Here is a 16,924-nt window from a genome sequence, read left to right as displayed (position 1 = left end):
CTACGACCACCTCCCCTCTAAGCATCTTACTTTTTCTCGCAGCTCACCCTCACGCAAACCACTCGCCCACTTTCTTATATAGTCACTAACTTCACTTGTTTGTAGATCAGCTGCTCTGTCGCATATCAGTAAGTACTCCAACGTTCCCATCTCTTAATTACACAGCCTACATGTCCACTCGGTAAAGCCTTTTTTATATGCACGCCCTACACACCCACATCTCATTCTGGCCCATATCTCCTTCCATTTTTTATGATGATTACTCGCTACCTTAAGGTACTTTGCCCCATCATCCTCCGGAACCAGTTCTTTATATAACATACTGAAGCTTGAACTTATGATCAGCCTTTTGACTTCTTCTTTATGACGTGACTTCAACTTCTCAAGCTTGTCTATCATCAAGTCATGTATTTGATTACCATCACTTTTATTTCATATCATTTGGCAGACTTCAGTGGCTTCAATGTCCTCCAGCACGTTCCACACACATTTACCCTACTGTGACGGTTTATTATTCAACACTCCTCTCATCTCTTCAATTAAGCAGATCTTAGGCCATCTATGATTGTCTTGTAACATAATGTCTCTTATGTATCTAATAGCTCTTTCCCTTATTGTAATTTCCATTGATTCAGTACCTAACTCATTTTTCCATAGATAACTAGGGGTGTTTCTAGAAACTCCCAGCGCCATTTTACAGTATCTCGCCTACACTTTACACGTTTCCGTAACCTTACCCCAGCCCCAAATCTCCACATCATATAATGCACCAGCTCTTATTAATGAACTCAGTAGATATATTCTTTTTTTGAGTCTGTCTCTTCCTGCTCTTTTTAATAAACTCCAGACCACGTTGGTGGCTTTCTGAACTTTGCCTGCGGTTGCCTCTAAATGTTTACTATAAGAGTTTCTCGTTGTTAGCCATACTCCTAAATACCTAAATTCATTCACAATTTTAATTTCATCTCCGTTTAGAATCCAGCGCTCATTTGCTCTTTTTATCCCTCCGTTGCGAAATATCATAATTTTGGTCTTTTTAGTGTTGATTACCAACTTATTCATTTTCACGTATCATTCCAAGACGGCTATCATTTCTCTCAACTCATTATTTGATTCAGCTACTACAGCTATATCATCTGCGTACTTTAATACTCTTATCTTAATTTTTCCAATCGCAGAACCTCCAATACCTCTTTTCTTCCACTCATCATTTATATCATCTATAAAAATATCAAACAGGGTTGAGCTTAACGCACAGCCCTGTCTGACTCCTTGATTTGTGACAAATTCCTCAGTGACTCTGCTGCCTACCTTGACCTCAGCTGTCGTTGTATAGATGTTTCTTACCATTCGGTGCATTTTACCCCTAACACCCAAATTCCACGTCTTCATCAACATAAGTTTCCTGTTCACTTTGTCGAATGCTGCTTTAAAATCAATAAATAACACATACAACTTCCCTCTTTTGATTTTCAACCTGTTACTAATCAGAGAATTTAATGCAAAGACATGCTCCCTCGTACCTCTACCTCTTCTGAAGCCAGCTTGGCTCTCTTTCATCTATCTATCTTCAACATTTAGCAGCTTTTTAAAGTGCTTATGCCATTGAACACCACTAATGCTTTTCGGGACTGGACTAACTTTCTTTTTTCTGAATTTATTTATTGCTCTCCACCAGTCTGACATATTTGTTGCATTATTAATCTCGTCCCATCTGTCTTTTTTCCACTTTATTTTTTCCTTTCTGATGACTGATCTGAGCTTGTGTTCGATCTTATTCAACTCCTTTTTATTTTCACTGCATCTATTTTTTAGCCAGACCTTTAACTTACGCTTTAATTATCTTTGCCTTATTTGCAGCATACCACACTGCGCTCTTAATGTCACACCACATTGTAGGATTGCCCTCACTGATTGTCTCACTTAGTTTTTCTTTTGTGGCTTCGTTGAAGACCTCAATTCCTTCTTTTTTCCACACTATTTTTTTTTTTTACAATCACTGCGCTAACTGAACCCTTCACTCTCCATACCTTCACTCGTTGTTACACAGCCGCTCAGTTTAAAGGTTAACGCTACCGGGAGGTGATCTGATTCCGTCCTCGGAATGACATTAAGTCTTACTATTTGCTCTAAATTATTCCTGTCTATCATTAGGACTAGATCTAAGACAGATCCATTGCATGCATTGTCATCTCCGATATATGTGATTCTAGCCATTCTATTGCCATTGACTCTACCATTCAAAACCGTGAGACCCAGACGCTCAGCCAATTTTATCAACCTTTTTCCATTATCATTTATATTGCTGTCTTCCGAATTCCTACGGTGGCATTCAACATCGCTCTCATTAACTTGTACGAGCATCTGCGTCACTCCGATTCTAGCATTCATGTCACCGCAAACAAAAACATTTTCAAAATTAATTACACATTATTCAATCACTTTACATAGCTCATTTTCCATCTTACTCATTCTGACATTATTATACACGGATACGATACATACTTTATCATCAAGAGTGATTTTCATTCCATATTCTCATTCTATTACTTTCCATAACCCGCTCATGCTTCTCTTTTTAATCCCGACTATTTGACCCCCGGCTAACCGACTTCTCACACTATTGTCATTTCTAACAGCAACTTCTGCCCAGTACTTAAGACTATTGCTTAAATATTGACTCTTCTGCAGCTTCGGCACACAACCACGTTTCTTGCAATATCACAATATCATATTTATCTAAAAAGTCTTTTGTTGGAAAAATGCTTTGGAACCATGCGTCTTCCACAACATCATATTGCACTCATTACTGTCCTTACTTCTTTCTTGCTCAATAATCTTCAGCCCGAAAGAGCTGTAATACTAGCTCAGCCGTTAGTTCATTGAACATCCACGTTCCTTCTTCATTTGTGATCTTCATGTATCCAACTCTTACATCCTTTTTCCTTAGTTTCTCTTCGACAGCTACCGCTTTTAACCATTTTTGTATATCTATCTCACGTTTCGTTAAATCATCGTTTAGCCATATACTCGTTTCTTTTAAACCCCTTCTCTTCTTTAAGATATTTAGCTTTGCGTTCAAGTCACAACATTCGAAATTTATCAGTTTCTCACTTCTGTAGTTAATCTTAATCTTATTCATGTCCAATTCTAATTTTCCGATGATGAAACTCCATAGTTGTTGATCAATTTTCTCTATATCCTTCCCGCTTGTTCGCACACAGATGTTACGCCTTTTACCTCATGATTATCTACAGCCACTGAATTATTTTTTATCACTTTTTCTTTTAATAACTCAGCTTTTCCAGCATACCACGCACCCCTTTCTTTTTTGAGCATTTATTCACATTTTTTGCAGTTCTCTTCCTGATTCTTCAGTTGCAGTTTCAGTGTTGATATCATTGGCTTCTGCTCATCCACTTTTCTTTCTAGCTCGTCCCTCCTACTTATAATACTCATTAAAACCTCGTTCAATGCCTCGCAGTCTTCTCTCGACACTCAGTTACTATTTTCAACAGAGTCCTTCGACAGTTTTGGATCTCCATGCGCTTCTTTTGATTCATTTGTATCGAGGAACACGATGATGTAGGTCAAAAAGGTTTAGCACGCATAGGGGAGGGGGGGGAGTAAATCGCGAAAAATCGCCTCCCATTGCGAATTTCTCGATTTCTATCGTAGATATAAAAAAATATTTCAAGTAAAAGTTGTTCAGAATGTAATTTTAATGAAAAAAAATATTGAACACTTTGTTTCATATCTATGATAGACAAAAAGTTATTCGCGACTAAAGCTTCACTATTGACGAAAGCTGCAGTCGCGTCTAAAAAAGTTAATGAAAAATAATTAACGCTACAAATATTACTTTGTAGCGATTTTTTTTAAATTATAAGATATCAGAGTACATTCTCAGAGAAAAAAAAATTTTTTTTATTTATTTTTTAATTATTAAAAAATTTAAAAAAAAAAAAAGGGGGAAAAAATTAATTATTTGTAAGAAAGAATATTTATATCTCCCGCATAATTACCTCAATCGATCTAAAAATGTACATACATGTTTTTGACACATCTGAGAACATGTATGCTAATTTTCGCACGTTCGCGATGGCCGGAAGTCATCCATTTAATAGATAAAGCAGCAAACCGAAATTATCCCATTTCCCTCATTTGACTAGACTATAAGGTATAAATGTCAACAAGCGAGCTCAATTCCAAGTCTACGGATCGAAGCATGTAGTTTGAAATGAATAAACATGAAGATTTGATTGGAAATATGCTGGCTTTGTGGTTAAAGTACCAGACTTTTATTTTGCCGAGCAGAGTTCAATCCCAATCTCGGCCAATTTTTTTTTCTTCTTCTTTTAGTGAAATTGAATGTAATTATAATTTTAATAAGCCAAAATTGATTCTTAATAAGAATTTAAGATTTTTTTTTTTTATAATTCTTTTAATTAATGAACGCTGAGGGAGAAGACATTCGAACAGGGCCATAAACCCTTTTTTTAGTACAGTTACATAAATGTAGTTTTTTTAGAAAAATAATTTAAAAATATTTAGCAGCAATTTAAACAATTTACGGAAAGTTCCGGCACTTCGCCGGCACGCTATACTCCCACTCTCTGTGTCCAAGTCTGCAGCTTATAATTTACAAGCATAATTAGCTAGATTATAAACACGATAGCTCTGCGGTCAGAGCGCTGGACTTCCATTTTGCCAGGCAGGATTCGATCCTAGTCATAAAAAAGTTTTTTTTTCTTATTTATTAGATTTGCATGTAATTATAATATTAACATGCTAAAAGTAATTGTTTACAACGATTTGATTTTTTTTTCTTCAATTTATTCATTTAATTATTTGACGCCGAGTCGGAAAACCTTTAAAAAGGGGTATAAACATTTTTTAAATACAGTTCTATGAACGTAGCTTTTTTTTAAACAATTTAAAAATATTGAGAAGTAGTTGAAACAGCCCGCGGGGAGTTCCGGCACTTCGCTGGCAAGCTCTATCCCTACCCTTCGTACTCAAGCCTGCATTATACAACTTATAAACATAAATATGATGTCAGAGAAAATGTGTTAGCTGTGTGGTTAGAACACCATGCTTTTATTTTACCGATTAGGGTTTAATCCCAGTCATAGCCAATATTTTTTCATTAAAATTTTACATAAATGCAATAATTAGTTGTTTATATTAGTTCAAAATCAATTCCTATAAACTTTTAGAGACAACATTTTCTGAAAAAGAGAATTCATAGTAACTCGTTCCTCACCCTCAGCTCAAAAAAAAAAAAATCTTAAATTCTTATTAAGAATCAATTTTGGCTTATTAAAATTATAATTACATTCAATTTCACTAAAAGAAGAAGAAAAAAAAATTGGCCGAGATCGGGATTGAACTCTGCTCGGCAAAATAAAAGTCTGGTACTTTAACCACAAAGCCAGCATATTTCCAATCAAATCTTCATGTTTATTCATCTTAAACTATATGCTTCGATCCGTAGACTTGGAATTGAGCTCGCTTGTTGACATTTATACTTAATAGAAATAATAATAATGAATAAATATATGTATTTTAAGTTATTTTCAGGTATTACATTGATTAATGTTCAATGAGTATCATCATATTCATTTATATTACTCCAATAGTCATCAAAGTGTAGGGCATTGTAGTGTGACACACTACATTTACATCACAACATATATTACTTGTACACACACATATACAAATTACTCGCAAAAATGCAGGGCACCATCAGTTCTGGATACAAATTGAGCATTTTTTCAATATGGATGACTGAGGTCAGAGAAAAGAGACGTAAATAGAATCACAATGCCGTGTTCCATTTGGGGATCACCCCAGATCACCCCAAACCGCAAAGTTATCACCCCATCCGCAGGACGGCGATACTGTACATGTAAGCTTCTGTACCCTAAAACCAGGTGGCGACAGTGTTCTTGGCACAGTCACGCCTACTCCCCTCCAAAGATGCGCACGCATAGAAAAAATGCTTCGCGGCAGGAAGAGCCAACTTGAAAAAGGTAGACCCGCATCAGTCATAAAATCGGATTACCTACATAAAAAAGTACCACTTGTTCGTCTTCAGATGTAAAAATGTTAAAACTAGACTCGTAGTCCAGTCAAATGAGGGAAATGGGATAATTTTGGTTTGCTGCGGCCAAAGTGATGATTTATAGATGACTAGATCGGAAATTTCACGAGGAACACGATGGTGTCGGTCAAAAATGTTTGGCACGCATTGGGGTCACAAAAAGTCGCCCCCCCCCATCGCGAATTTCTAGATTTCTATCATAGATATGAAAAAATGTTTCAAATAAAAGTTGTTCAGAATTTAATTTTAATAAAAAAAGTACTGAACACTTTTTTTCATATCTATGATAGATAAAAAGTTATTCGCGACTGAAGCTTCACTATTGACGAAAGCTCCAGTTGCGTCTAAGAAAATTAATAAAAAATACTAAACGCTACAAATATCACTTTGTGGCGATTTATTTCGAAAAATGAGATATTAAAGTACATTTTCAGAGAAAAAATTTTTTTTTTATTAATTTTTTCATTATTTTTATTAACAATTGCACATTTTCAGATCTATCGAGGTAATTATGTGGGAGATATAAATTTTCTTTCTTCAAAATAATTAATTTTTCTCCTATTTTTTCTCAGATTAAATTTCCTGTCAATCTAGCTGTACTTTTTTAGGTACTTTTTCCGATTTTTCAACGCAAAAAAATAATTATGTGGGAGAGAAAAAATCTATATCTCCCACATAATTATATCAATCAATCTGAAAGTGTACATACATGTACTTGACATATCTGAGAACATGTATGCCTATATTTGCACGTTCGTGATGACCGGAAGTCATCCATTCGAATTTAAAAGAAAAAAAAATATAATAATTGAAGAAAGAAAATTTATATCTCCCACATAATTACCTCGATAGATCTGAAAATGTGCAATTGTTAATAAAAATAATGAAAAAATTAATAAAAAAAAAATTTTTTCTCTGAAAATGTACTTTAATATCTCATTTTTCGAAATAAATCGCCACAAAGTGATATTTGTAGCGTTTAGTATTTTTTATTAATTTTCTTAGACGCAACTGGAGCTTTCGTCAATAGTGAAGCTTCAGTCGCGAATAACTTTTTATCTATCATAGATATGAAAAAAAGTGTTCAGTACTTTTTTTATTAAAATTAAATTCTGAACAACTTTTATTTGAAACATTTTTTCATATCTATGATAGAAATCTAGAAATTCGCGATGGGGGGGGGGCGACTTTTTGTGACAATGCGTGCCAAACATTTTTGACCGACACCATCGTGTTCCTCGTGAAATTTCCGATCTAGTCATCTATAAATCATCACTTTGGCCGCAGCAAACCAAAATTATCCCATTTCCCTCATTTGACTGGACTACGAGTCTAGTTTTAACATTTTTACATCTGAAGACGAACAAGTGGTACTTTTTTATGTAGGTAATCCGATTTTATGACTGATGCGGGTCTACCTTTTTACAATAGCGTTTTTTACGTCGAAAAACCTACGGGTTAAGTGGTCAATGTTTGGCGCGTGCTCGATTACTTTTTGATAATTGAAACTCCGCACCCTCATCATTGTCTTCGTCTTAATTTTTTGTTTCATTTAAAAAAAAATTTGAAACAAATCTATCAACTCCTTCGTATTTTTATTTTTTTCTCTCCTGTTAACATGAAAGAGAAATTTTCTCAGAGAACGATGTTAGGAAACCATTCGTCTCCCACCACTACATGACAGAACTTGAGCTCCGCCCTACGCTCAGAAACGTCTCCGAATCTCGACCATTCTGCCATCTGACAGCAACAACACGTATCAAAATTTCCGGCCACATTATCCCATAAGAAATAAACTTCTATTTACGTCTCTTTTCTCTGGCTGAGGTCCTCTGCGAGCATAAGGCTGTCACCTATTGGAATTTTTCAAACTAATTTCCGGAAAAAATCATCTGGAATACAATATTTCTAATTATTTCTAAATTATTCAATTTTATACTATAAATTAATTTTTTTGACATTCAGATAGGTAGCAAGGACTGACGCAAACACGAATTTCGGGCAAAAAACGTATAAAAATAAAGTAATTAGTGATTTTTCATCTGAATGATGTGGCCGCCATCTTGGAATTTAAGCGCGGCAAGTCAATTTATAATTTGTTCATTATTCTTTCTAATTTTTTTAATAAAAATATTCACTGCATACAAAAAATTGTTGTTTACGTCAGTCCGGCATTAATTCCTCTGTAATTTGGTACCTAATTTTATAAAAATAATAGTAAATTGGCGAAGAAATTAGAAATATCTCGATCCCATGTATTTGGATAGGGGGAATCAGTCGCCCATGGAGAAGTGAGATAGTTTATATGAAATTAAATCTATTAACATTATGTCATGTTTATGACTTAAATGTTACGTACATAATATATAATATTGTAAAATATAGTCAAAAAATAACTCCAAAAATGATAAAATGTTTGAAAATGTTTATTGAAGATTCACAGCTATAAATAAATCACGAGAAGACATCATGTTAATTCAAGTCTAAGTCATGAGCTGGAGATAAACAAACTCTCCCCTCATTGCTATAAACAATCTTATCGTCAAGCAAATGCAACTAATAAACTGTCGTTATCCAACTTAATCATATGTGGAGATATACACATATTTTACACTTCATCCGATCTTCTGAAAAATTGCCACCCGGCAATTCCTAATAGTTGAGTAAAACATTGGATTAGACTGAAAAGAAAAATCGTTTTAAAAATAACAAATTACTAATTTTTCTTTCAATTTTTTTAAAAATTTGGTTAAATAGTCACCCTCAGTGGAATCAATTAGCAAAATGAATAACCAACTACGTATCCTTTTAAAATTAAATTCGACTTTTAAAGCAATGATCCAATATCATTACAATAATAAATTCCACCTTGGGCAAGAAATTTTCACAAATAAGGTCAATAGATTCTGCTCACTGTGCAAACTAAATTATTAAAAACTGGACAGTGACGTATACTATCCGAGCAAAAATAATAGGATACCATGGATATCTAGTACCGCACTTTGCTTCACTTTGGCCAATAAATGTAGAAAAGAATTCCTGTACAAAGACTCCAACCGTGTATATGCAAGAATATAACTCCAGGACAATGCTCTAAGTAATCATTGTGATTTTAAAACCAATAATCAAAAGATCAATGAAGACCAACATTCTTATACTGGAAATTTACCCTGAATTCAACAAAAATTAGGAATCGAGAAAAATTCAAAAATTAATCATCATCATTAGAAGTGAATCTACTCATATGAACAACTTTCAAATGACAATTCGGAATTTTATGAATTCGAAACAAAGCATCATTAAATTTAGTTCTGATGATAAACGGACCTTCCCACTCACATTGGAGTTTTGGACATTTCCAAAGAGAAATAGCCAAACTTTTAACTAACATCAAAAGAAAAAACATTACACGAAGAAAATATTCATGACCATATTTCTAGAACTCTAGAAAACTTTACTAGAAATTCTTTCACTTATACAGATAATCGTCGAGTCTAGCAAAAGTTACCAGAAATGTCTCATCAATAGATACTCGAGGTTTACGATAAATCCTAGTAAAATTTACTTCACTAGAGAGTAATTTTTACAAATGTTGTAGCTACTTTAATCAAATTTTCCAACAACATATTAAAAAAATTAATTATTTGGTAAACTTATCAACAATATATTTCATTTATATAACGTATCATCTACTATAATGTTTAAAAAAAATCATACTCTTTAAATTCTCTATCGTAAAAATCGTGGCGGTTTACGAAGAAAACGCGATAAACCAATTAATAAAAATAATTGAAATAATTAAGAAATTATTTTTGATAGACGCTATATGAATATGTTGAATACCAATTTTACGTATTCACAGTTTAAAAGTTTCCCGACGACATATGCCTACTATTCGGATAACTATAAATAAACACGTGAGCGTAAAACAGTACAAAATATTTCTAAAATCCGTTAAAATTTAAACAGAAATGTTGGAGTAAAATTTAACATGAATTGCTCGGTAAAATTTACTCAAAAACTAACAGTAAAGTAGCTTTACCAAACTGCTTGGTAAATTTTACCTACACATTATAGTCAATTTTTTCAAGAAAAATTTTCTCAGTGTACTATTACTATCAGATTTTCGCAAGTTCATCTGGGTAATGTGTAAAATAACGTTACCTAATAATAGATTGATCGAAAATGTTTTCAACAGTAATTTCATAATAAGTATAAGCGCATAATGGTACACATTACCTTGTATCAGAATGAAAGAAGAAGTAACGGTTATAAAAACATCGAGAATAAACGTAAAAAATGCGAATTATATCATAATATTGTAAAATAATAGAATGAGAACAACTATTATTAAAAGTTAGTTTATTAAAAATGACAGATTCAAATACAGAATCAAAGACAAGACGTCTAATGTAAGCTAGTCTCAGTCCTAAACTGGAGATAAACAAACTCTCCCCTCATTGCTATAAACAATCGAATCATCAAGTAATCGTCGTTAACTAATAAACTGTCGTTCGTCAATCCATCTATAGATGGACACACATATATTTTACAATATTTTATTTTTGCATTCTTACAATAATTTAATTGTTAAATACTAAAAGTGCAGGTTTCCTTTCGAGTTAACTTAACTACGAGTTGTCACTTTATTTTAGTGAAAGAGAACATCTTGCGTTGGTAGAACGCGAATATTTTGCATAGATCTCTTTAACTTACATTTCCCTCTTAATTTTCGTTCCCCTTGTCCGATCACAATTTTCATAATACTTTCATCACGCATTTACTAACATGCTCCTCAGCCAAGCGTGCGTAAAGAAGTTTAATTTCATAAATGTAGACACTTTGGCTACAGAAAATAAAACAACAATCCGAAAGTCTTATATTATCGAAAAGTACTCTAACTAAAAATTTCCTTTTTTTTTATACTTGGACATGCAGTAATTGGTATCAGTAGAGATTGACCTTCAATGAGCATGTTACACTCAACAAGAATTTATACGCATATTAAGTACGGAAATTACGTCTTCATATTGTAATTATTTTTTAAAAAATGGAAAAGAGGATGACATCATATACCCTTTATACAATCAAAGCAGGAGGGGTTATTAGAAAATATTGAGAGTACGTATAAACATTGCATGCGTTTATGCAATGCGATTGCGCGTACTGCATATGGTAAAGACAATATTGAAATAATTAACGAGATTATCTAATAATAAAATTTTAAACGATTGCAAAGAACCTTCAAGAAAATCAAAAACTATTTTACAACAACGACGCATAGTGAAATATATTGATCATAATGGATTTTGAACTGTAAAAAGAGTTCGTTTGCAGTAGAATATTCAGGGTATATCATAAGTATGTATACACTAGTTACTGTTTATGACTAATTCTTAATTATTATTTTAGAATATTATAACACAATGATAATATAGTGTTTACATAGAATGTGCATACGTGTACTGCCACTCCGCCGTCTCTCTTACAGCCTCAAATTTATAATAATTAATAAAAAATCACTTTAATCGTGCTTCTAATTACTAAATAATAACTAGTGAATACTAGTTACTGTTAATTATTAGTTCTCATGTATTATCCTAGAATATTATTATTATAGGAATTATTATAAGAATATTATAACACAATAATAGTATAGTGTCAACACAGAATATGGACTATAATCAATTAATGAAATTTTTTTTCTATGTTTCAGGAAAATGACACGATAACATTGATTCAAAGAGTTGATGAAAACTGGTTTGAAGGAAAAATAAATGGACGTACGGGCTATTTTCCTGTTAGTTATGTGCAAGTCGTTCAACCATTGCCGTAAATTCTGTTATCACATTGTACGAAAATGATATTTAATAACGTTAAATATCATTCTAATAATATTAAGTATTATAATATACTCAGATCGAATTATACAATTCAATAAATGAGAGATACTGTATAAGGATGAATCCAAACTTAACAATTCCATTGGTTGTCTTCAAAATATGAAGTGAAAAAAATATGTTTCAATATAATTAATTACAATTTCTTATATTTTTAACGTATGAAATTTTTTGTTTCTGTTAATACGTTAGTAATAAAAATTATAGGCGGAGTGCATGACAATGTTTCATATTGTATTTTTTATTAATTTATTTAAACTCTGATGATATAAATTATATCCTTATAAGATATTGTCCTGTCATTTAATGATAAAGAGTTTTGAAAAAATTATTTATCTTTCTATAATATGATGATTTTCTGAAGATCAGGTGAGGGCCGGAAATAATAAATATGTAACGAAGACAATTACCAAGCCTGTCGAATGATTCGAAAGTGAGAATATATGCGAAAGTTGTATATATTCTTCTGGATGCGTCTTTATTGTCATTAAAATTATTATTTGATTTTGGCTAATAATAAAAGTTATACATTGTGTAACACTTGAATCTACTATAAAAAATCGGTATTACATATTATAAGACAAATATATACGTTGCACTCGAAAAATCAATGACATGTATACTTTTGAGAGCTGACAAAAATTGAAAGTAACAGAGTTGATATCAATACTTGAATAGATAAAAGTTTTATGAATGGTTTCTCAGCGCTAATTTTATTCAATCACTATGAATGTTAATAATTAATGATAATCTTTTCTGAACAGTATGAATATCTATTTACGAATGCGTCCAAAACATGTGTTAAAATTCTCTTACAAAAAAACTTAAAAGTTTAACCGCTACACCATAACTTTGACGTCTTGTAAAACTTCATACAATTAAATGTTGTTATTTTCCAAATAAATTGACAATAAAGTATTCTTAGAAGACGTTAACGAGATAAAATAAATATATTGTTCTATTCTATCATCATTGTCTACAGTTGAAAGATATGAATTAATACTTGTTTTATGGTCAGATTATATTTTAAAGTTAAATTGTTAATACTATTTTACACTCAGAAATAAACATAATTTCTATCACTAACAAAAGTGAAATTTTGAGTAGATTTAATAAGAACAATTAGAGAGCTCATTAGATTTTTTTTCGCAGTTAATTTAGCGTAGAGAATTGAAGATTTTATTGAACTCTAGTGAAATATTATTACCTAACAAATAACAAATCGAAGGTTCTTATAAATTTCTCATGGAAGCTTAAAACTGTATCGTAAAAGTGATCATGAACAGAATTTTTTATGCTCTGATAAGCTTTTGCGCCATGGGATTAATAACTTAAGTGATAAAATTTGATAAGGTCAAGTCTAATAAGATATTTCCATACTGATAATTTACAAATTATCTCATTCTAATCATTTTTTTTGTACAATTAAACAAAGAAATTTATTGTTTCGATAACCAGTGATACTTTCGACTCGAAAGTAATAATAGAAATGGTATTTTTTGGTATTATTTCAATGCATGAGAGCAGCTATGTAATAAAAAGTTATTATCAAAGGCAAGATATGCATGCAAATTATATACGTATATGATTTATTGCATTCGCTTATGACATACATTTACTCACGATTTCTGAAAAATTAGATTTTACTCAATATTCAATTCTAGAATCAATAATTATTGACATTTTACATCTAACCAATGATAGTATATATAATATTTTCAATGACATATTTTCGTCTAAGATGTTTATCTCGAAATCATCTAAATGCTTTCAGATCTTTTGAACAGTTTGATGTTATTGTACGCCCGGCGCAACATGATTGAATTTATGTGAATTCTATAAAATAAGAGGAAGAGCAATTCTGTGCGATTTGATAAGTTTTTTGAGATTCTGTTTCTTAAAAAATGATAACTATGTCGTTTCATATTTTATTATGATAAAATATAAAAGAAAAGGAATTGTGTAACGTGATAAGAGTGATTGAAGTTGTTATGCATTTAAAAAATTCTGAAAATAATTTTAGAAAATAGCTTGTTCATACTCGATAAAATATAATGAAAATATTTTTCTCTGATTTCTTTCTATAAAATATTTGATCTAATGAATTCATAGATTTATGTATTCATAATAGTGTACATAATATGGATCGTTTTATTTCCCCTCTTCTTGCAAGTTTACTATTTAGGATTTGAGTGACCAACTTTTCATTTATTTGTCATTTCATAAGATTAATTAAGACTCACTAATTAATTTTTCGACTGTGACAATTCTTTTGTAGATTTTTTGGTCTATTCTTAATTATAAAGAAAAGACCCTACATAAGGAATAAGAATAGAACCATTTATATAGTGTTCGCAGTTTAATAAAAGTTCATTGACTGTGGAGATCTGTCAGCTCTAGGCATCACAACATTTAAAAATGTTCCACTATGATGAAACCGAGGCTGGAAGTAAATGTTTAATTTAAGTCTTAGTTATTTACTTGAAATGGATTGATGGTAAATGGAAAATTGATTATAGAGCAATACTGAATAGATGTAATAGCTATCAAGTATTATAATGAATAAATCTCATTTTATCATGAAGAAATATTTTTTAACAGTTGACAAATATTTTTTAACGATTAATAAATCGACGATCGTAATACCACCTAACCTTATATCAACCAGAACTGTTATATTTATCAATTCAACCTAGTGATGTGAACGAAAAATGCGACCGTCGAGTGACTGTCACGTGACCGTCATGTGACCGATGGAAAAAAATGACCATTGGTGCGCTAACCAAAAGCTGACCAAAGCAGATCTGACTGTCATACTGACAACTAAGTAGAGGCTTAAAATTTTTGGTTTCTTTTATTTCCAAACTCTTAATTCAGTTTTTCTCTTTCAAAATTTTGCTTATTATTGATTATTTATCGTTTAACTGGTCAATCGTCCACAGATATTCTAAACTGCAACGTTTCGTATTTTCAAATTTTAGCGCTATTTTATTTATATTTGTGACCTCTGACGGTGTAACCTTACACTCAAAAATGACGGTCACTGACGGCCGAAAATTTTGTGACCTAACCGTTTCAAAAATTAACGGTCATTTCACATCACTAATTCGACCTTTATAACTTCACTTTTTACCTTTAGATATCTTTTAGTTATACAAATATGTATGAAATAAAACCAAATCATCCTCATTTGAATGTTATATCATTTTTCAAAAAAACCAAATAATCCACAATAAATATGGATTATATTGGTTTTTTTAATTTTTAAATTTTTAATTTTATTCCTTAATAGTTGAGAAGATTTATAAACTGTTAAAAAATATTTTTTAACAATTAAGAAGCCTCCTTTATCATCATTACAAATCCCTTCTATCAGTATGTAGAAATTATCCATTTTTAAAATATTACAATTTAGTCCAATTTCGGAATAATGCCGAAAAGACAACATTTCACATGGCTGCAAAAACTATCTTTCTGTAACAAATGTTTCAGATATCGTCAATACACTATCTTAATAGTCTTCTCAACTATCTAATGTAATAGTCAATCCAAAACATGCAAGATTGCTCTAAGGCCTGTAAATTTTTTCAAAGTTCAAGGGTACGCTCAAGTCAGAAAGTTCCCCCAAATTGACTTTCCATCCTTGCTTTGGGCGACAAAAGGCTGAAGCTCGATGTCAACTGAAATTGAGAAGCTAACAGAAAAATCGTTTAATATATAATCATTTGCGAGAATTTCTTCGAGAAAGAAAGCCCAATAAATTACAATTCTGGGCCATATACGGATAAACTATCAAATTATAACATCCGGCCTGGCTTAGCATGCAACCTCGGCTCAAAAATTTGTCCCAAAGATGTATCAGAGTTGGCCGAGTGATTTTCTGCCGAAGTTAAGATTAACGGTAGCCCAGGGAATAAAATTTGTCAATAAACTATGTATAAACTCTTGTTTTAAATGACCAGGATTCATTTGAGATTGAAATTGAGAGAATTATTATTTATAGGGAATGATAAAAAGATGAATACAACTTATCCTATGAAAATTTATAATAATTTGTTGTTATTTTTCTGTGATCGCTTAAATACACAAATAACAAATTTGCGTTAAAATTAACACATTTCACATGTCCAAAACGGCCCACTAAATTTTTTGTGTTATTTTAACAAAAACTGTATGTGTTAAATCTTTAAACAAGATTTGTGTCAATGATTTAATACACAAGAGCACCAAATTGACATAAATTTTGTGTTAATTTGACACAATTATTTAGCTTTAACTTTACCAGTACATATGTTAATATAACTATTAATATAATATCATACTCCTTCAATTCTTTATAGTAAAAATCGTGGGGGTTTACGTAAAAAATACGAAAAACTAATTAATAAGAGTAATTTGAATAATTAAACAATAATTTGGTTATATTTTACGTATGTTGATCACCAATTTTACATACACATAGTTTAAAGCATACATATTACATGTTTATCTTACGAAAGTATATTATAGCATTTTACGTTATATTGCCTACATGTTCTTAAATACTACTATTTCATTTATTCTATCATACAACAGGTTTATTGGTTTGTTTTGTTTACGTTCAACTTGGTTAAAGTTATTCAGCTGTAGCAGTATGGGTTGACCTTGCTTATTCTTAAACCTCTAAAGAAATGTCTTTTAGTTATTTAGAGATTATAGAAAAGATGGCCGCCGTGGGTGCAGCCAGGATCGTTTCCGTGCTTAGGGGGAGCTGTTGATTTATTTTGCTGAGCTTTCTGATTAGCGTTGCTCTCTGGATGTCGCAGCGAGGGCATTGCCATACGACATGGTTGATGTCTTCTTTGGTCTGACTGCATTTACAGGTGGGATGAGAGACGATGCCAACTATGACTGTGGACTCAGCTAGGGCATAGTAGTT

General features: G+C 31.7%; 1 protein-coding gene across 10 annotated transcripts in view; it reads left to right on the top strand.

Annotated features, from left to right (window-relative positions):
• Window positions 1-14,590, top strand: part of EndoA (endophilin-A) — an 87,696-nt gene extending 73,106 nt beyond the window's left edge. For all 10 annotated transcript variants that reach the window (XM_035088970.1, XM_035088972.1, XM_035088971.1 and 7 more), the window contains one exon: window positions 11,823-14,590. In XM_035088970.1, the coding sequence (XP_034944861.1) occupies window positions 11,823-11,942 (120 nt within the window). In that variant the 3' untranslated portion in view covers window positions 11,943-14,590. The remainder of the gene's footprint in view (window positions 1-11,822) is intronic.
• The last annotated feature ends 2,334 nt before the right edge of the window (window positions 14,591-16,924 follow it).

Source organism: Chelonus insularis, unplaced genomic scaffold, assembly GCF_013357705.1.
Source record: "Chelonus insularis isolate UGA/USDA-ARS -01 unplaced genomic scaffold, ASM1335770v1 contig_57_pilon, whole genome shotgun sequence".
NCBI classification, from domain to species: domain Eukaryota; kingdom Metazoa; phylum Arthropoda; class Insecta; order Hymenoptera; family Braconidae; genus Chelonus; species Chelonus insularis.
This window is presented reverse-complemented; position numbering and strand designations above follow the sequence as displayed.